At 46.0% G+C, this 21,938-nt stretch overlaps 2 protein-coding genes across 3 annotated transcripts; both read left to right on the forward strand.

Annotated features, from left to right (window-relative positions):
* Nucleotides 1-1,915: 1,915 nt before the first annotated feature.
* Nucleotides 1,916-7,944, forward strand: lhx8a (LIM homeobox 8a). 2 transcript variants are annotated; one of them, XM_086129178.1, is made up of 8 exons: nt 1,916-2,011; nt 3,171-3,320; nt 3,557-3,678; nt 4,496-4,716; nt 4,873-4,970; nt 5,118-5,213; nt 6,490-6,667; nt 6,885-7,944. In XM_086129178.1, the coding sequence occupies exons 1-8, from the start codon at nt 1,985-1,987 to the stop codon at nt 6,959-6,961; spliced, it is 969 nt and encodes a 322-aa protein (XP_085985304.1). In that variant the 5' UTR covers nt 1,916-1,984; the 3' UTR covers nt 6,962-7,944. The 2 variants fall into 2 exon arrangements, with proteins under 2 accessions (XP_085985304.1, XP_085985305.1); XM_086129179.1 differs by having other exon boundaries at nt 3,261-3,320.
* Nucleotides 7,945-8,785: 841 nt separating this feature from the next.
* On the forward strand, nt 8,786-15,076 carry klhl20 (kelch-like family member 20). The gene is made up of 14 exons (XM_086129632.1): nt 8,786-8,899; nt 9,614-9,674; nt 10,087-10,344; nt 10,472-10,580; nt 10,687-10,893; nt 11,122-11,280; nt 11,357-11,451; nt 11,605-11,720; nt 12,053-12,236; nt 12,477-12,620; nt 12,694-12,827; nt 12,962-13,170; nt 13,385-13,491; nt 13,780-15,076. The coding sequence occupies exons 2-14, from the start codon at nt 9,652-9,654 to the stop codon at nt 13,862-13,864; spliced, it is 1,830 nt and encodes a 609-aa protein (XP_085985758.1). The 5' UTR covers nt 8,786-8,899; nt 9,614-9,651; the 3' UTR covers nt 13,865-15,076.
* The last annotated feature ends 6,862 nt before the right edge of the window (nt 15,077-21,938 follow it).

The following is a 21,938-nucleotide window of genomic DNA, read 5'->3' on the forward strand; positions in this document are numbered from 1 at the left end:
CACCCGTTTCCTCCAATAGCGTGAGTCTGCTATATCAGGGGGGGGGCGGGAACTCAATTAAAACAGGATAGAAGGAGGAAAACAAGATGTGACTGTGAACTGGGTTTCACAAAGGACAGGAAACTTAAGAGACATGGAGGGGTGGTAGAAGGAGGAGGCCGAAAAGGGGGGCGAGAATTGAAGTCCGTTCAGCAAATATGTTTGAAGAGAGCAGAACGAAACTAGTAAGAAGAAATACAAGGGAGGAAGGAAAGCCCAGACATAAAGGGGGGTGGGGGGGGGGGGGGGACATGAAAACATCCTAAAATACTTCTCCTGTACCTTTGAAATTCATTTATCAATGTGTTTATCACATCATAAACAGTAGTCTTGGTGTGTGTGTGTGTGTGCTCGCGCGAATCTGTGGTGAAAGCCAAGTCATAATCACAAAAAAAGCTCAAAAGTTTTGCTCTCCCCTCTTACTGAGTGGACTGACGGGCACAGCTTTGATCTGGGACATGGATTCAAATCACGTAGCACAATGGATTTGGTCTGGAACCGAATCAAGGCCTCATCCAAGATGGCCTCCTGGATCGAGCAGAGAGTTCCAAGATGACGGTGGCACCTCGTTTCAACGTAGCCCGTTGACAATGTTTTCACCTCATTCATTTTCTATTTGCTTCCAATGAGCACCTTGAGACCGTCAATTTCATGAGGACGACTAGATTTATTTCCCCACAAAAGAGTGAAAAGGCCTTCGTCGCGAGCAACTGCGGGAAGATCACCCCCGCCGCGACCTTGATTACAAACAAAATGGACAGCACGAGATTCCCCTCCCTTGCTCGGCAACGCTCACAGATTGACTCGTACGTTGTTGTACTTCCAGAGCGCACGGTCTGAAAACACGTCTGATCAACGGAAGCAAATCTCGCTGTCTACGAAGGCTGAACTCATCTCTCACTTGACTGCGGCAGCCCATTGATTTCATTTTCCTCTCTTTGCATGTGACCACCTCATACCGTACGTCTTTTTTATGTTTTCAACAAGCCTTCGATCATGGTCCACTGATGTGGAACCATTGTCTGTTCTCCATTCGGGCCTTTGATGGCTCACCATGCCAAGGATTTAGGGCCTGATGTCAGTTTGGGGTGTCCTGGTCATTTCGTATTCAAGCTCAGATGAAGGAGTTCATAGATGATGGGACGGACACATTTGCACTTTTCACACAATCGCAACATGGCATGACCAAGCCGCAAAATAACTGCGGCTCTAAACCAAAACAAGTCAAATGTTTGTGAGATGCTAGGTTGTTTTTGTTTCAAGAGGGGAAGCCAAACCCAATGGGGGTGGGTGGGAGGGGGGGGACAAACAATCATCTCACAACATCACGAGTGATAATCCACCGGGGATGGAAATGACCTTTCATTTGTTATATATTCCTTGGACTAGCCGTTGCACAATTCTTTACCTTAAAAAGTGTCCCACCCCCAAATATATTTGTGTGTGTGTGTGTTTTTAGGGAGTGGTGGTTAATGATGAATTTATACATCTTCAACTGAACTGCAGCCTGAATCCCAGCTGACTATAAACTTTTGCACACACTGTGTTTTGGAAATTGTATTGACACGAATGACGAGATCTGTCACTTGGAAATATCTCAAAACAACCTGCATTTCCCCAAAGATATGTTCTTAAAAATCTGAAGGTTTTCTAAAATGTCTCATCTCCCCGAAAAAACTCTTCTGAGCAGGTTCTATCTGCCCGGATGCAAACACTTTTAACCGCTACGCTATGCCATCAGACCAAGTGGTGTGCGAGGTTCAAGATGCTGCGGCAGGCGGGCCGAGGATTAAGTGGGAGGTGCGTCCCCCTACCCTTTCTTTTTTTTTTTAATGAAGTTTAAGTGACAGAACAAAACAACAATTGCCGAGAGAAGAGGGTTGACAAGTAATAAGAACGACGTGAAACGGGGAAACTGAAGTCGTGTGATGCTTTTGTCGGGGAAATGTTCCAGTCGATCTGCAACAGCGTGGTGAGTTGAGAAATGACCAACTAGAACCGGACAGGTGCATATAAAACTTGAAACGGACTTTCTTTAAAAAAGTAATTCAAAAAGGCTTAAAATCGATGGATGAATTTTAATGCGATAAAATTGATTATTGGCTGAAGCTTTTTTTTTTTTGCACGGTGTCGTGACAGTTGAGTTTATGTGTCCATTATATATATATACACACACATATACGAGTATCTTTTCTGATTTTCTTCCTTGTTTAATTTAAACCAAACGACGCAAGTGGTTTAATACCAACCGGCGTACCTCGTATTTTATTCGGTTTTTTTTTCACGACATTGAGTATCGATTCATCGAGCTTTCCCGTTCGATAATTTATTGACATCGTTTATTAAAACGAAGGCGTTGGGAATGAGATGCGCGCGCGCGCCTGAGCAAACGACATGCACGGTCTTGGTGTGAGTAGCCGCTTTCTCAATTAAGTGCACCTGTGAGGTCAATTACGTACAAACTGCGTCCAGCTGTGCACGCTACGGCAATACAGTGTTAGGAAGGAGAAGCCCCTTTAATGCAAGTGTTCAGTGTCCAATCAAACACCCCCGTCGATGGAATGTGACAGGTCCGGCGCGTCTCAAATAAATTCCAGAATAATGTTGAGGGTGAAAGTTTTGTTTCGTCATCGCTCCGACCGAAATGAAATGGGTTGTCATGGAAATGTGAACCTCGCTTCCTGATTCGGTCGTATTGAGCATCTGTCAGTCGGTCAGTATTTGGGGCAGAGGCATGTCGAAGACGCAAGTGGCACCTCCGGACACTTTTGTCCAACATGGAAATTATTTAGTCGACACGGTAAGGTTTTTTTTCGTGAATTAAATGAACAATAGTTGGGTTGTGCTACCTAAATGTTCGTTCGTGGTTGATGTGGCAGAAAGGTGTCAAACGCCCTAGCCCGACTGAGCGCGCACATCAAAGTGCCGCCGCCGGTGGCAACTCCAATGTCAACAGTTATTGTGCTAGCAAAGCGGGAATTGAACACATTTGAAGCCTTTTTCTGTCACGTTTTATCGAGTTCGAATGATCTGGACGCCAAACTTAAACCGGTTTGTTTCTTAAGGTGAGTCTGCTTTGTAAGCGTTTTTTTTTTTTTTTTGGTTCCATGTCCGACTGCGTCTTCTGACAGGGTTCCTCTGGCTCTGAAGACATATTTGAGGACTCGTATTCTCCCTGCCCCTTGTCCTCCTCCTCTTCCAACCCCACCGTGACTTCTCAGCAGGGAAAAATCTTCTGCTCTTCTTGCTGCCAGGAGATAGTGGACAGACATCTCCTTAAGGTATATGGCCTACTACAGTATCAACGAGGGTGGGCTGCTGACTCGGTACAGAAATGACACACACACACACACAAAAAAAATACCCTCCAGAATATTAAGACGGTCCAAATAAAAGTGAGATACAAACTCAAATGCCAATTGACGGAAATTCACTTATTGTGATTTCAACGTGGCTTTCTGCAAACAAAGAGCCAGCAGTCTATTATAAGTATATTTTAAGCGCGTTCTCCCTTCAGGTGAACAATTTGTGCTGGCATGTCCGCTGCCTGTCATGTTGCGTGTGCAAGACGTCACTCGGGAGACACGTGAGCTGCTATATCAAAGAGAGGCAAGTTTTCTGCAAACTGGACTACTTCAGGTAAGTCGACACGAGCAGTATTGTGGGAGTTGGTCACAAAACGGGTGGTGTGAGGATAGAAAGGGAGCTTGATTTATTGAGTACAAAATAATTGATGGAACTGCAATTGGCTTGCAACCAGTTCAATGACCCAGCTTGCTGCCCGAAGACGGCACTTGTGACCCTCCTGAGGAGAAGCGGATTATAAGACGGATGGATAATTTTATTGACCACACAGTTTTTGAAACACACTAAACTCAGTCAAGAAAGCAATTCAATGTTGTTTGTATGACCAACTTCATTTCATCGGCTTTCTGTTCAAGGCGTGAAGGCAAATCGTTGAGTTTTTTTTGGGGGGGGGGGGGTAACCAACAGCCCTCGATCTCGCAGGACAGACCAAGCACTGCACTTAACAGCAGCCGAATCTTCACATTCAGAACAAGGAAAAAAACTGTTTGGTGACCATTTTCAAACTGTTTCATTAGGATCGTTCATGTGACGTCTTCATCAATCAGCACAAAGTAGAAGAAACCATTTTTGCCTTTAAAATTGAATTCTCTTCAGTCACTACAGTGTTTTGAAGGCGGCGCGGCCTCGCTCCAGTTGGTAATAGAGTATGTTTTGCGCATGCGTATACACGGCCGTGCAGAATATTGTGAAAAATCTCAATCGACAAGTGTACATTGGTGACATCTGAATAATGCACCTTAATTTTTCTTATTCCAACTTCATCTGTCTGACTGTTAGAAGGCATGGTACTTGGATACCATGCGGGTATCGTCCTCATGCCACCATTTTTTTTTAAATTTTATTTTTATTTGGTCTTCTTCTTTCTCAGGAAGTACGGGACCCGTTGTGCACGTTGTGGCCGTAACATCCATACCAGCGACTGGGTACGGCAGGCAAGAGGCAACACTTTCCACCTGGCTTGTTTCTCCTGCGCCACCTGTAAGCGTCAGCTGTCCACTGGGGAAGAATGTGGACTATTGGAGAACAAAGTCTTCTGCCGGCCCCACTATGATGTGATGATGGAGAATATCAAACGCTCAAAAGAAAATGGTGAGCGGCTTGATCACATGTAAATCGTGTTTTAGCTGCAGACGTAGCCACTTCTTCAGCGTAGTTATTTCAAACATAACAAATTGGGAAGCGACGTGACGGTCGGATGAGAAAACTGAACAAAGCTGAGGTCGTGTGTGTGTGTGTTTGCTGAAGACCAATCCAAAATGGATGAGGAGCAGGCAGCGAAAGAGAGCACCATCCCCAAACCTGCAAAGAGGGCCAGGACCAATTTCACTGTTGACCAGTTGCAGGTACGGCATTCTGTATAAAGCCTTCCAGCAAACTGTTCGTTTGACCGTAAACATGTTTGGTTCACACGTGCATCCACTGAAGATTTGGGTTTGAGGGACTCTGAGTTGTTTAGGGCACTGGTGAGCCCGTGCCTCCTCTCCCTCCAGGTCATGCAAGCTCAGTTTGCTCAAGACAACAACCCAGATGCTCAGACTCTCCAGAAACTGTCAGAGAGGACTGGTTTAAGCCGCAGGGTGATTCAGGTGAGCCAAAACAATGACAAGTAGGGCTGTCACTGATTATTTTAATTTTGGAAAAAAAAAGTCCATTCTTTAATTTGAAAAATTGACATTTCAAATGGCCAGCGCACAAAGGTTGCTCTCTGCTCCAAATAAACAAAGTTGCTTTTCTCTTCAGCCACCTCAAGATCATCCCTCTGTGATTCTCGAGACAAAATCTCATTCTTGACCGCGAATGAATTCCATTCAAATCTTGAATAGAAAACATTACATTGATAAAAAACATTAAAAAGTAAAAACACTTCTTGTCGTAGTTTTTTTTTCTTAATTTCAGGAGTTAAGGTCAGCTAACCCTACTTTTACCAATCAGCAAATTTTGTCCAAAATGTAATTACAATTATATAATCCTGCATAAATAAGTGTCAACAGAAGAAAAACATTCATTCATTTTCCGACCCGCTTTATCCTCACTAGTGTTGCTGGAGCCCATTCCAGCTGTCTTCGGGCAGTAGGCAGGGGATACCCTGAACCGGTTGCCAGCCAATCGCAGGGCACACAGAAACTAATAACCATCCGCGGTCACACTCGCACCGCGGGACTATTTGGAGCGTTCAATCAGCCTGCCATGCATGTTTTTGGAATGTGGGAGGAAACCGGAGGACCCGGAGAAAACCCACGCAAGCACGGGGAGAACATGCAAACTCCACACAGGAACCTCTGCACTGTGACGTGCTAACCACTCAACTTCCGGGCCGCTCAGAAGAAAAACATGTTTTATTTATATACTGTAGTACCAACACCAAACAATGAATGCAGCGTTTCCCTTTCTGTCCACTTGGTGGCACAAGTAATTCGAAAATACTCTCCCTCTAAGGTCATTACGTGCTCTACTTTCAGAAAAACCCTTGCATATCTCTCTTATGACACGTAAAATTACACGCAGAGTAAGTTTGTGTGGCTAGCATGAGCATAAATACGTCTTGCATTTGGATAGAGCGCAGCCGCAGCTCTTCAGCCCGACGAGCCTCCGTCGACATATTGCACACGTTGAAAGTGAACCGGGTTGATTGCGATTGGGTCATCAGGATCCAATCATGAACCAGCAGTGCTTGCACCATCCAAATCCAAAATAATTGCGCAATACGAATTGATCATGAAATTCGTTGCCAACTTTAACAATTTATTCCTTTATTTTTAAATCGATGGTATTGAGTTGTTGTTGCAGCCCATATTGACAAGTCTCCCCCGACCCCACTGTAACTTTCAACACAAATTTCCTGGTGATTTCTCTCCACTGCAGGTCTGGTTTCAGAACTGCAGAGCCCGTCAAAAGAAACACATCAGCCCAAATTCTGCCTCCAAAACAATGATGCCACTTCCTACTGGTCAGCTGTCGCCGCCACTGATGGATGATTTGCAATTCACAACCTATCTGACCCCAGATGTACCTCTTCTCACTACATTGACCTATATGGATGGTAAGAGACCTTCGCTGAACGCACGCCTCAACTGTAATTCCGAAACGGAAAAATCTTGAACGCACTGTTTGAAGCAGCGTCAGTGTATTTCAGCAGTGAAGTTTTTATTTTTTTATACTCTATATCCAATTATATATAAAGTTATGATGAAGAAATTGTTGCAAAGTGTATTGGTTGTCATTATTACCCGTCCTGTATGTGTAATTTCCATTTCCAGTACAAGCTCCAGACCCACTTCTACTTCAGCCACTCGTGTCCCATCCACTGACACAGCTGCCCGTCAGCCACGCTTAAGACGCCGTCCACCACCGGAGAGGTCAAGTTCGCCGCCCGCGATCAGTCCATCCATTTGTTTTCGACACCGCTTACTCTTATTATTCGGGCGGCGGCTGACCTTACGCCAGCTGACTTTACGTGAAGGGCTGGGAACACCCTGGACCGGTGGCCACCAATTGCAGAGTCATCACTCAGAGTAAAGAACAATTGTAACTGTAAAGCTCACCCTTCCGCCAAATAAGTACCCATGCACTTAAAAGAAGAAAATATATATTTCAGGCACACAGGAAAGCTAGAGATGTTAATTTGTTGAGTGGAATTTTATTTAAAAGAAAAGGATGCTATACATTCAATTTATTTGCAAAGCACCATGATGAAGGAAAATATTTGATTCAAGATGAAATTTCAGTTTCCACTTTTGTACTTATAGAATGCAAAATGATGTCTGTCGTCTGATGCCAAAACAAAATTCACAGCCACTTGTTTCGCAGAAAATTAATACTGGAAACTATTTAATTCACCTCTATTTCATTGACTGGCGAGACAAATGTGCAGTGATTAGCAAAGTAAGGTTGACTGATTGCTTTGCTCAATTCTTCAGGGAACTGTTCTCCATTCTCATGTATGTTCGCTCAGATGCCTTGCCACAATGTAAAACAACTTTGTCATTCTTGCGCAATGTGAAGGCCGTAATGCAAGAATTCATTGCACACTTGTAGAACAACATCGGTATAAATTGGATGCTGATACAAGGGAATAAAGTTGGTAGTCTTCCATTGCACTATTTTGCAATCTATATATTACTCCATCAGTGCTGCTTAATTGTCTCAGCTGACATTTCTTGCCATATGTTTATGTTCGTTTGTCATTTTGGCTGCTGACTGAAGAGTACCCTTTTTGCTTCTTGTGAATCTTGGCCTTTTGGACAAATACACAACTGTGCCCAAAATCTGTGTGTACTGTACCTCGCTTAGATTAATTAACAGATTCTTTCAACAAGTGGAAACTTCATGATGCAGCAGGATTTTGAATCCAATAATGGGTTAGTCCAAGATAAAGTGCTACACTCTACATTGAATTCTTTCAGCTCTATGCACTGGACAGAATGCTAAAGCAACAAACAATTAAAATTGCAGTATAGAATGTAATGTGGCATAAGCTAAAAGAGAAAACATCTTTGGTCTTCATGTTTATTCTGACTTTGTCGTCGGATGAGACTGCTAGCCCGGGAACACCTCATACAAAATAGCCAATGCCAAATGCGTTCGAAAATGTCAACTTCAGTCTATTTTTTCTTGATGGTAAACACCCAAAACATATGAATAACAACGCAGCTAAAACCGAAGAAAAAAAATCTGGGCGCGCTTGTTGACAATTCCAGTTTCAAAAGTCGTGTCCATGATATCACAAAATCTGAATTTTCGCCATTTGAAAAATCTTTCCAAATTAAGAGTTTTCTTCATCTCAGATTCAAAGAAAGAAATACATGTATTCGTAACGCGCAGATTAGATCATCGTGATTTATGCACTTGACATCTCAAGAATCCATAGACAACAGTTTTTAGATTGATTTTTTTAATAAGATTGTCAATTTACACTAGAATGGATAAGGAAAAATGCATATTTATTTTTGCTTCATTTGAGTTGGAAAAAAAGACAACGGCTAAGGATCAAGCGTTGAAATTAAATAGACGAACTAAAAATAAATGTCATTCTCCCAATCAGTTGTGTGAGGTTCAATTTTTAGGTTGGGAACCGCCGATCGAGCGCCTTAACCTCGATGACGTAATTCTCTTCCTTTATTTTGAAAGCATCTTACCCGGAAGCGGTATAGACATTTGACATGCGCACACCAACGATGAAGAACCGCTGCGTCTTCAACCATTGAACTTGTAAACATTAGCCAACCGAAGTGTCTGTGTTTCTCTGCGTCTGATCCGGGCATGTAAATATCAGGTAGCGCTCCTCTAAAGCAAATACATTTTCTTTTCAATAGACACTCAGAATTTGTTATTGCGAGTTGACTGATAATAATGTACTTGATGTTAACATGGCATTCTGATGATAGCAATTGTCGCTACTAGCCAAATGAATTCTTACACATTCCTCTTCATGAAAAAAACAGACACTCTTGTAAATACGCTCCACTTTTCTTGCGCTATATATTTTTTTTTTCTGTATTACTTAATTACTCGTCATGGAAAATCGCCCTTGGCTGGTTGTCCCTCGGCCACCGATGGCGTGCAAATGTAGTTTACCGTTTGTTCGCAAAGCAGTGTCACTTTTTCATTGCATTTTTAATTTAGCATCAAATTAAGAGTATTTGGCATTGTTTAGGAATTGAAATGGGCCCTACTGTAGATCTGAAACAAAACCGCCCTGCTTCGAGGCATTTGCTCGCTGAACTATTTATAGGCTTGTCTATTTGCTGAAACTACAATTAGTGAACAGGAAACGACACGACTTTCCTCTTCTGACAGTTTATTTTATAGACGGTTTCGATTATTTATAACAATGCCTTGTCTGCAAAGTAAGAGCGAACAAATCGCCACGTACCGTGACAGATGACGCACGCTGCGTTCATTAATCGATGAACTGTTGTTTGTGGTAGCCGGCGACTCACGCGAGACTTCCCTTAATGAGTTGGACATTGTTTCATTGTGTTGGCAGGCTCTTAAGGTGCGGTACCAAACACTGTTCTACCTTGCATGGAACCAAAGCTGATGCGCAGGTATATTTGAAAATAATATGAATTTGGGATGTTGGGCCGGCAGCAGGACCGCATCGATTATTTGATCATCAATGAATCATTCGGCTATTTTTTTGGGCCATAAATCAATGCATTGGTTAAAAATAGAAACCAAACAGTTTTGAATGTCTATCCCTTTATTCAAAGCCGCGTCATTATTTAAGCAGTGGACCAGAATGGCACAACCATGTATTGATCACGTTCACTTCATGTAACATCCCTTCAGAAAACGCAAAGACTTTGAAGTGTAACTGAACAGTGCTGCAACGTGCTCGATAATTATACGGCAACGTTCAAGCAACCACGAGAGCTTTCCGATCATGTGGCACGAACAAGAGGAACCAAAGCATCCGGTATATTCACTCATCTGACTGAGCGTGTGGCTCATCTCTAGGGCCACCAGCGCACGTCAAGACGCCACTGGAATGGACATCACCAGCCGCTGCACTCTGGGGGACCCTAACAAGCTTCCCGAAGGCGTCCCCCAGCCTGCGCGCATGCCGTACGTCTCGGACAAACACCCGCGGCAGACCTTGGAGGTGATTAACCTGTTGAGGAAGCACCGTGAGCTCTGCGATGTGGTACTGGTGGTGGGCGCCAAGAAAATCTATGCCCATCGCGTCATCCTTTCTGCCTGCAGCCCCTACTTCAGGTAAAAGGGCCAAGACTGAAATGTGTACATTGAGTCGTTTGATGAAATTTAAGTTCTATCGCTTCGTTGACTGCCTCAGCTTATCAATGTGATGCCAAGGAGAATGTTTTTTTTTCTTTCTTGGCAGGGCAATGTTTACAGGGGAGCTTGCGGAAAGTCGTCAGACTGAAGTGGTTATTCGAGACATTGATGAGAGAGCGATGGAACTGTTGATCGACTTTGCCTACACCTCACAGGCAAGAATGTTGGGATGGCGACGTGCGCGTTTGGTGCCAGCGGCGTGTAAGTGGCTTCGGGAAAAAAAGTCAGCCGTTGAATCGGATGCGCTCCCTTGACTTGTAGGTGACGGTAGAGGAGGGCAATGTTCAGACTCTGCTTCCCGCCGCCTGCCTGCTCCAGCTCGCTGAGATCCAGGAAGCCTGCTGCGAGTTCCTCAAGAGGCAGCTGGACCCTTCCAACTGTTTGGGGATCAGGGCCTTTGCAGACACGCACTCCTGCCGCGAGCTGCTTCGCATCGCGGACAAGTTCACTCAGCACAATTTCCAGGAGGTGAGAATATCCTCCTGTTGACATTTTTCATTCGCATCCATTTCCATTTCCATTTTCAACTCATGTTAGGTTCGTAGCAAAATGAGTCTCGTGTGCTAATGCTCCATTTAAGTGTTTGCCGCCTAAGTTGTATGCCAGCCAGACGAAATAAAATGTGACCAATGTGGTGCTGAAAATGAGAGATTTTTATTATTTTTTGCTTGTGTGCTCTTTTCATTGTCTCGTCAGGTTATGGAAAGTGAGGAGTTCATGCTGCTCCCTGCCAACCAGTTGATCGATATCATTTCCAGCGATGAACTTAATGTGCGAAGTGAGGAGCAAGTTTTTAATGCTGTGATGGCCTGGGTGAAATACAGCATTCAAGAACGCAGACCGCAACTACCCCAGGTTCGTTTCGGGTTGGAGAAGCGAGTCAGCTGCGGGGGGGACCCGGACCCTCATTGTGATTTTCCTTCCCTTTTAGGTTCTGCAACATGTCCGACTACCGCTCCTTAGCCCCAAGTTCCTGGTGGGCACTGTGGGGTCAGACCCTCTCATCAAGAGTGACGAGGAGTGCAGGTACTGGTCCAAAAGATAGGTCCGACACGTGGCTCATGTAAACTGTGCACCCTAGGCCTCTCTCCTTTTCGTCAGCATGTGTCACCGTATCAATTCCGGTTTTATCTGGTTAGTATTGAGCGCGTGCTAGTCCCTCTGTTCTGTGGCTGTCAGGGACCTGGTCGACGAGGCCAAGAACTACCTGCTGCTGCCACAAGAAAGGCCACTGATGCAGGGCCCGAGAACCCGGCCGAGGAAGCCCATACGGTGTGGCGAAGTCCTTTTTGCAGGTCGCTTCATCATTTTTCAAATCAACTTTGGCTGTTTTGACAGTTTGAATCACAACTGACGAACTCCAGCCACAAGTACGGCCAAAGCAATGGCCATGGTGTGCATAATGCAGGGCTGGCTGATATGGACACAATGATATACGGTAGCTCTGGTCACGCCAAATAGCTCTTAGGATAAGATAATGATGATAGAAATAGCATCATCAAATATATCGAGCGGCCCCAAAAGCCTTCATGGTTGTTTGATCAATCGCTAAACCACCTCGACACACCGAGCTCTCTCTACGTCCGGGTCCTCCAATTCCCACTCTTCACCTTTGGTTTTCTCGTAGTTGGCGGTTGGTGCAGCGGGGATGCCATATCCAGCGTGGAGCGTTACGACCCTCAGACCAATGAGTGGCGGATGGTGGCCTCGATGAGTAAACGGCGTTGCGGAGTGGGTGTCAGCGTCCTGGACGATTTGCTGTATGCCGTCGGAGGGCACGACGGCTCCTCCTATCTCAACTCGGTTGAAAGGTGGGCCAAAAGACCGCTTTTAATTGTTTCTTTCCAACGTTGATCAGAGTAGCCGGTGTTCAAAACCGGACTTGGCTCCAGTCTTACCCGCTTCTCTTTTCCCGCCGAGACGACTTTCCCGATCCGCATTTCAGCCTGCTACTGTGTCTGACGGGTTGAAATGCTACGCGTGGCAGAAGCAACCACCTCCTCTTTCCATTGGCCGATAAATCTATTTTCTCTTGCGGTCCCTCGTTCCAGATATGATCCAAAGACCAACCAGTGGAGCAGCGACGTGGCCCCAACGAGCACCTGTCGGACCAGCGTAGGCGTCGCTGTTCTCGGTGGTTATTTGTATGCTGTGGGAGGACAGGATGGTGTTTCCTGTCTCAACATTGTGGAAAGGTACCAGCTGAAACCTTGGCGTTCGCGCCCGTCGAAAGCAACGGAAGCTGTTTTCAACCTACTTGCCGCGCAGGTATGATCCAAAGGAGAACAAATGGACTCGTGTGGCCTCCATGAGCACCAGGCGACTGGGCGTCGCTGTGGCTGTGCTAGGAGGTTTTCTCTACGCCGTGGGAGGGTCTGACGGGACGTCCCCTTTAAATACCGGTATGAAATCAAGTATCTGTAGAACTGTCAACTGCAGAATGAGCTTGTTTGTTTGGGGGGGGGGGAGTGTTGGGGAAAGAGATGAGGAAATGTTTTTCAAGCCCTGGCTCTCCCTTCCTCATTCTCCTCCTCAGTGGAGCGTTACAATCCTCAGGAGAACCGATGGCACACGGTCTCTCCGATGGGCACCCGACGAAAGCATCTCGGCTGCGCCGTCTACCAGGACATGATTTATTCCGTCGGGGGCCGAGACGACACAACAGAGCTGAGCAGCGCGGAACGTTACAATCCCAGGACCAACCAATGGTCTCCTGTCGTCGCTATGACGTCCAGACGGAGCGGGGTATCTATCGCGGCCGTCGTCATTAAAGCGGACCTCCGCAACGGAGCACCCTCCAGAACGTTCAACATAGCAGCAACAGAACGCATCACATAGAAATTGCATAATTGACGGCCGTTGAAAAAAGAAAATGATTAACCGCCCAACATTTTCAAAGACATCCGTTGTGTTTTGATGTTGGTGTATTGGTTTTTGATGATCACTTTTGCGTCTTTAGGTGGGCCTAGCGGTGGTCAACGGTCAATTGATGGCAGTCGGGGGATTTGATGGGACGACGTATTTGAAAACCATCGAAGTTTATGACCCGGATGCCAACACATGGAGGTAGGCTTCCTCTCGCTGCACCGCAAATATTGACCGTAGGGACATTCAGACTTACAGACGGCCACGCGAGTTTCACTCTGTAACTCATTCAATGCCGGCCGGCCGTTTTTCTCAAAATGGATGCCAACCGTTTTTGACCATTTTGACTCGGCCCGCCAAAAGAAAGCTTGAACCCTCTTCGTTCATCAACAACGCGCCATTTTGAACGCAGGAAAAACGGTCTTGTTTTCAAACGCCACGGCTTGTGACCAGACTGCTCTCATCCCTTGCGTTTTAACCTCTTCACAGGTTGTACGGAGGAATGAATTACCGACGCCTCGGTGGTGGAGTGGGCGTCATTAAAATGACTCACTGTGAATCCCACATCTGGTAACGCCCGCTCCCTCACAGACACGCGTGCACCACACAGTCTTTGGAGCGGATGCTACCGACGCTCAGACCTCCATCAAAGACCGATGGGACGATGTGAGGAGAGAAACGGTTGTGCGAATGATGCCGAAAAGCAGAATACGTTTCCGACTCTTCATCCCGCCCTCAAGGTCATCAACTTTGATTGAACATTGTCACCTTGTTACGCACAGAGAGCACACCTCCACCAAGCGTCAGCGAGCTTCCGGATTGGAGAAGCGTCGATAGGGTCACTCATCTTGCTTTTACCCGCCAAGCTTCGAGCTCAAAAACTGATTTTTAAACCTGCAGCTGTGTTTAACCGAAGCGTGCGGGCAGTCACTGTGTCCAAACCTTGATGAGATTTAAAAAAAAAAAAAAAAATCACTAAGTGGGAAAATAAAACACAGAGCTGCATCCAGCCAACAAGCAATTGTTCGGTCCACCCTCCATCTACAATGCACTCACTTTTCTGCAGAGCTTCAGGCCGAAAGGCATCCCGCTCGTGGATATCGAACAACAAAGTGGTCAAACTCAAATGGATACTTGGTGGTGAAAAAAGCCGACCAAGAAATCCGAAATTGCGACAAGCATCGGGAGGTGGCATCCTGTCAAAAATACGCTGTGTCGAGCTTTGCGCTTTATTCCTCCAAGTGTTTCTGGCGCTCGCCGATACTTGAAGATGACTTGCTGCCTCCACTGTGTAGTGTCCACTTTGACACAGCTGAAAGTCCAATGACTCACTTTTAACCATGAAACAAGAGGCAGGAGTAATACTCTTTGCATTATTGACTTGCTTTTTTTTGTTTTTGCATTATTTAGAAGCCTTACTGGAGGAGTATTAGTGATGACTGCCAGCGATTCGGTTTAAACGCAGCCGTTTGGTTCAGGAATGAAGACGCAGCGAGTTGCTGTGCGCGGAGTCACGTGGCCTGTGAGGGCCATCGTGTGCCGCCACGTGGTGCAACAGTGCCACCCTCTGGAGCGCCTGGAAAAGTGCAGCAGTTCCTTTGTGCTCATGGCCGCGGTTGACGAGTACGGTACAGTCATTGCTTGACCTTATGTTAAAACACTTGCTTCTGACAAAGGTTTGGATACTCGCAATCTAAAGCGGTGCATCTCCAAGTTTCCCATCTATTTTCTTGTATGATATTTTATTGGAGCTTTCAAGAACCGTGCATAAAAAAAATACTCCCAACGTCACCGGCTGTTTTGGAAGCGGGCATTTTGACCGTTTAATGCAGGGGTGTCAAACTCAGGTCCTGGAGGGCCGCTGTCCTGCATGTTTTCCAAGTCTCCCTGTTGCAACACACCTGATTCAAATGATCATCAGCAAGCTCTGCGGAAGCCTGACATTGAACCTCATCATTTGAATCAGGTGTGTTGCAACAGGGAAACTTGGAAAACATGCAGGACAGCGGCCCTCCAGGACCTGAGTTTGACACCTATGGTTCAATGTATTGGTGCTCGACACTTGGACTGGCTTTCATTCTCATGGTGTGTGTGTGTGTGTGTGTGTGTGTGTGTGTGTGTGTGTGTGTGTGTGTGCGCGCGCGCGCGCGCACTTGTGACTGGGGGTTCAACCAGTAACTGCAGTCTCACGGCTCATAAGGGTGGAGGTAAATGTTGAAGGCAGCTGAGCTCTTATTTCCTCATCTCATGAAGGAACTGCATGCACTCTAGGATTCGTGTTTAAGGAAAGTGTTAAGGATTCGTGTTTAAGGAAAGTTACAAACTACGTCATGGTCTACCAGGCAACTGCCCGATTCAGTTATGCACTCCAAAGTCTTACTTTCCACTGCCATTATGTCATGTGCCGCCAATGCCCCCCCCCCCCCCGTTTTAAAACATTATTTTCTGAAACAAATCTGATATTGACACTGCAGGAGTAGCGATGGATGCTCAAGAGGAAAAACGAGATTTAAGTATATCCTCGCTATATTTATTTTTAATTTTTAAAAAGCCGTAATTTGACAATTGTCTTTTTTTTTTTTTTTACAACTCTGACGCAGAGTCTGGGCTGTCTGTACACGGTTCTTAACTCGAGGAGAATTCAACAGTAATAATGTGCTTTTGTTAGGAACCGTTGGAACCTGCTTGTCTTGTTTGGTGTGACCTGTGCAAAGTATGTCCTGCTCGTGATCGCAACAGAATTCCTAACAGATCCATTTTTAAGCTAGGGTCTGGACATCAAAAATCTTCTCTATGAAAAGAATAAAATGTGTTGAGCTGGGAAAAAAAAGGTGCCTGTACTCTATTCAAGTTTTCGATTCTATTACAGGAAAACATTCTGTATGTCTCGGGCACAGGTGTCAAAATCAAGGCCCCGGGGGCAGATGTGTCCCGCCACATCATTTTATGTGGTCCCTGAAAGCAAATCAAACATGTCAACTTCCTTGATGCTTGCTAAAATCTGTACCAAAAGTTCCAATTCGCATATGTCATAAATAAGAGAGACTGCAAAAAAAAGTACGAATTTGAAAAAAGGGTAAGTACTTTTCCACATCACTGCAAATATTAACGTTTTCAACATGGATTTGTTCTGACCTTGATGTCACCTTTATTTCACTGCATTATATTTCCAATATATTAATTGGTCATTTTAATTAGAATTACAGCAAGTGATTGAATCTTTTAAAACATATTAACTATTCAGTGAAGGAAAGAGGAGGTGGGTGGGGCGGGGGGGGGGCTCTTGTGTTGCACGGCCACAATTGCAGCTTAATGACACGACTGGGACATCAGCAGACACCAATGACACGACCCTCGTTCAATTTTAGCTTGACAAAGCCAGAAAGACGAAAGAGAGTCATTTAGCGGGGTGACCAAATCAGTCAAAAGGCCGCCTAAATGCAGTCCGGGCACATTTAACCCACAGCGCGCGTGCGGTGGCGGGAGTCGAGAGGATGCAACAGCGTGAACGGCAACCGCATCGTGTCCGCTCACCTGGGCTTCATTAGGAGCTTGGCGGAAAGGAGGAGGGAAGACTCCAGCCTGAGGCGGCAACACAACTCCCGCCTCCCACAACATGCCAGCCCAAGTCAAGTAAGCGCTTCACACTTGGGCATTTTACAAAGTCACTTGTTGGATCACCTTGACCATGTTTACAATCTATCATGTGATGTCTTTGGCAGTCAGCCATCGAGCACAAAGTGGAAGAAAGTCTTTTTGCCTCTCAAGTTCAATTCTCTTTATTCTCGACAGCGTTTTGAAGAGAAATTGCGATTCTTGGTTCATGTGTATCTTTGAATATGGAGAAAAGGTCGACAGTACAGGAACACATTTCTTCGTAGTAACGGCACCTGTTTTCCCTTCTCACTCTTATCACCTCTTTGAACTAACTGCGTCATGTCGCGGGCCTCTGAAAAATGGACGGCGGGCCGCAAATGGCCCCGGCCCGTAGTTTGGACACCACCGGTCTAACGGAAACTATCCCAATACGACTGTGACTAATGTCTGGAAAAGCAACGCGGCCTCGCAGGGGTTGCTCTCATGCTCTTGTCAATGGACAACTAAGTATGAACGAACTGCTCATGAGGACTGAAATATGACGGCAGACCACAACAAATATGGCCACTCCTTCGAAGCACAAAGCCCTTGTGGCCGGTGTTGGTCCTGTTGTTTTTTTTTTTTTAAATTTAAATCTGAGTCTGTTTCTCCCTTCCTCCCGCAGAACAAAGCAGCCATATTACATTTGTGTCAACCCACCCATAAAAACAAAATCCAAAAATGCAGGTCAAATAACAAATAGTCTATTTTGAGATCAGTGTCAAAGAAAATCATCGCGCTGTGTGTGTGACAGCCTTGCTCGTCTGGTTTCGTCTTCAAAGACATGATACAAGCCTGTTTAATTTTGTTCAGCCGCTGAAAAGCGGGAGACCACGTTCTCATTTCCTTTGTTCCACGTGTCAGCTCCAATAGGGAGGAACGTGATGCTGTGTAAATATTTTAGTTGCGCTTCTTGCGCCTTCTGATCTAAAATGCAGAATGTGACGACGGTGCCTTCTGTTCTGTCACAAGAGATTTTTTTTCTCATTTCAGGTTTGGATCTGGGAGGGACATGTGGGAAAAATTGCGGTTGGCGTTGTTTACTTTCAATTTAAATGAACTTGTTGCACCTTGACGACGACGACAACACTCAGACGATTTCTCGTTCTGCTTTGCGCTCTCAAGCTAAACATCCGTCACTGTCCTACTCGCTCATGACAGACAACAAAGGTGGTTTGTCTTCAATTCAACGTGGCCAGTATCTGTGAGCAACAGCCAGTACGTGGCCTCTTGTGTCGCCGTCTTGGAATCGCGTCTTCCAACTGCAAATAGCGGGGCCCCCAACGTGGCTGCGGGTCTCGCCCCACCCCGCCGTTCAAGTGCATTCGAAGACTGAGAATGCTTCTCCTGAAAAAGAAATATTAGGCAGTAGGAAACAGACCAAAACACAAAATTGCACATAAAAGTGTAGAAACATTCATTCATTTTTCCATCCGCTTTATCCTCACAAGTGTCGCGGGGGAGGCTGGAGCCGATCCCGGCTGTTTTCAGTAGACACCCTGAACTGGATGCCAAGCCATCGCAGGGCACACAGAGGCAAGCAACCATTTGTGCTCACATGCACCCCGGGGACAATTTAGAGTTTCCCATTAACCTGCCATGCATGTTTTTTGGATTGTAGGAGGTAACCGGAGTACCCGGAGACAACCCACGCAGGCACGGGGAGAACATGCAAACTCCACACAGGGAGGCCAGAGCCTGAATCGACCTCTGCACCTCTTCAACTGTGAGGTCGACATGCTAACCACTCAACCACCGGGCTGCTGCTACAGAAACATGCTGTCCCAAATTCCTAATTCTCCTCGCAAAATGGTCGGAGGAAAAAATGGTAAGCCCTGATCAACAGTGATCATCACAAATCCGTGTGTGTGTGTGTGTGTGTGTGCGCGCGCGCGTGTGGACAAATGTGTCTCATGTGACGGACTCTGATTGGGACTCAAACAGAATGACAGTCAATTAGGAAGTGGCAGAAATCTCGCACTGTTGTCTGTCGCAAACACAGAAGCAACTTGTTTTGCTTTGTGTTTGTATGACGTGTCTACCAAGTCAGTCATCACAATAAAAATGAATTACATGTACAAAAGGTCCCCGAGTTAAACATCCACTTTACCAACATGCCATATTTTATATACTATATATATATTAGTTGAGTGTGAGCGAGGATGGTTGTGCGGCTCCAGCAACCCCCCCTCCCCCCGCAACCCTTGTGAGGAAAAAAAATTCTCTCTCTGTCTATATATATATATATACACACACACACACACTGTATGTGCCGGTTTGAACATCTTGACAAAACACCCACACACACCCACGTTCCAGTCCTCAACACACGGTTCCCCATAATAGAAACCATAGCTCCCCCCACACCAACTAACCATATGGCTCAAGTCATTTTTGACAACATATTTGATTTCAGATTGTGTCAGAAACGATTTAAACATTGTAGGCTATATCTGTAAAAAAAACAGCTTTGAAAACTGCCGGACTCGGTCTTTGTCATGATCACAATGAGACATGGAAGCTTTGCAAGCTTCCATGCCAATGATGGCTCCATGTTGCAGCTCTTAACGACTGCGCACGACATTGCCTTTGCCGCTGAATCCGCTTCGATTCTCACGAGAACACGCCCTTCTCTTGCCGTGTGGATCAATGGAGGCAATGCCGTGTCCATCTTGGCGACTCGGGTCCACCATCTTCGGACCGCAGACTACGCAGAGCTTTCTTTCTCAAGCGCCCAATAATGACATTTGAGATTTGATTCGCCTCCGCAATCTCGCCGCTTCTTGTTCTTCACTTCATCATTTACGTAACCATGGGAACTTGTGTTATGTCTCGCGTCCGGGTTGAGTCAAATCGGGCCCAAGGCGCTACGACACACTTCAGACCAGTCGCGTCGAGCGGCTGGGCGATGAGAGTCGCAAAACGTTCAAAGGAGGGGGAGAAAAAAGAGCCACGACAATGAATCCTCTCCTCTCCGTCGAGCTCGGAGGCTTCCGCCTGTACCTTGGAATGTCTTAGGTTAAAGCAGAAAAGAGGCGCGGGGCCATTTGCCCCCGCCGACGCCTCCTTTTTGTTTCGGCACCTAACAGAACATCGCCGGCGACGGACCCGTAAGTCTGGGATGTTCGGTCATCATCATTTCAGGCCGCCCCGTCACTCCGTCACGGGTATTTTCTCACTGCTATTCGAGGGTCGTTGGTTAAAAAACAAAAAAACAGTTTGAGCATAACATTTGGAATCATTTCGAAACAATCTGGACCTCTTTTCACCAATCATTCCAAATTCTTATACTGTTACTCCTTCCGCTGCTTCCACTCCCCAAAACGGGCCCACGTCTTTTTTTTGGGGGGGGGGGGGGGGTCGGCGCATCCTCAGTCATCGTTTCAAGGTGCGGACAAACCTCGGTCGGCACCGAGGGGCAGCTGGGAGTGCCCACCTCTGCTTTCTGTCAAATCAACAAGCTTTCGCGTGAATAACACGGAACAGTTTGTTTCGATCTCACTCGGCATATTTTGGATCTAATCTGTCAGAAGGTTGACGCTTGCTGTGTCTTTTGGACTCGTCTCCTCTTCTCTCGATCTCAGCTTTGTATGAAAACACAACGGGTGTGTCTTGCCTCGCCTCACCTCGTGCGTTTATGTGAGTGTGTGTGTGATGTACAGTGTGGAATTGAACCGGCAAGGCAGATGTTGCTCCCAGCTGAGTGGGAATTTAGTGAATGCTTCATGAACAATGTCATTTCACTCTTTGTTTGCTCCGTCAGCATGGCAGTCTTCCTTTTTTATGAGCAGGGACGGCACGATGCTTTGTCAACTTTTTCGTCTTTGTTTTTATTGAGTGCACGCGCGCGCACACACACACACACACACACTCTCTTATTGCAACGCACTATGCTCTGCCATTATCTGTAAAAAACATGAGTCACGGCTGCTCAACACATGGCAATGGCGACATTTAATTCCAGGGAAGTGAAATAAAGGCACACGTGTGAGGAAGCACCAACACTGTTGGGTGGTGTTTGGGGGTGTTGTGCTCAGTATTGCCTGCTGGGGGGCAGCATTGCTTCTCCGAATGTTCACCGTCTCTCGCTTTGCTCCCGCCCTTATGTGGAACAGTGTGACTTGAAGGGAAGCGGTTAAAGGTTAAATAGTTCTCTCCAGAGTGCTCCGCACAGTCCCTCATCATATGCGAAAATCCGCATACGAGAAGCCTCGCAGATCGTCATTTTACAGCGCAGTGAACCAGAGGGACGCTTGCAATTCCGCTCGAGGCTGGATGCTAATCACTCGGCTCCGATTCAAGTCCGATCATTTCGCTGGCGATTGTGAATGTAAAGAGATTTTGAGGGCCACGCTTGGTGGGTTGGCCCGTTTATTTCCGAGAACACGTTCTGTTGTCCCGCTGCTCCGTAACGATAAGGCACGCTCGGCGGAGGCTGAACAGATCTTCCGCAGCTGTCACAACACTGCTAATTAAAGGAAGGCATTCACGAATTGGATCTCAAGTCGACAGATCTGTAGTCGGTCTGAATGAACCGCCCGGAAATATCACCCATGTGTTTAATCTCCTATTGTGTCATTTCAAGATGCCGTCGTGCCGCTAAGAAGGTGTTCTACAATCTGCCAGCCGCTTGCCTTCACATTTCGAGAGTAGTGCCTTCCAACCCAAGTGTGGTGCAGCACATGCCTTTGGAGGAAAAACAAACAAACGCTCAGATCCTTTTAACGGACACCTACCAACCGCGTTTTTAGCACCTATTAGGTTATTTCCGTACCAGGAACGATTCAAAGGGGATCAAGAAGCCTTGGGAGGGAGAAAAAAAAATCAATAATTCCGCCAGACACATCGGAGGTTATGTTTTGAGTTGACTGTGGCTCATGACACGGGCGAAACGGGTGACTGCAGGGGAATATCAGCACAAAGGCCGGACATTTCCGACACTATGGAGCCATCTTTTTTTTTTTTTTTTTATATATAATAATAATAATCATGATGTTCATCATTAAAAAAAA

The sequence above is a fragment of the Hippocampus guttulatus genome, chromosome 14, assembly GCF_054856545.1.
Source record: "Hippocampus guttulatus isolate MCC_2025c chromosome 14, RoL_Hgut_1.0, whole genome shotgun sequence".
Classification (NCBI taxonomy): domain Eukaryota; kingdom Metazoa; phylum Chordata; class Actinopteri; order Syngnathiformes; family Syngnathidae; genus Hippocampus; species Hippocampus guttulatus.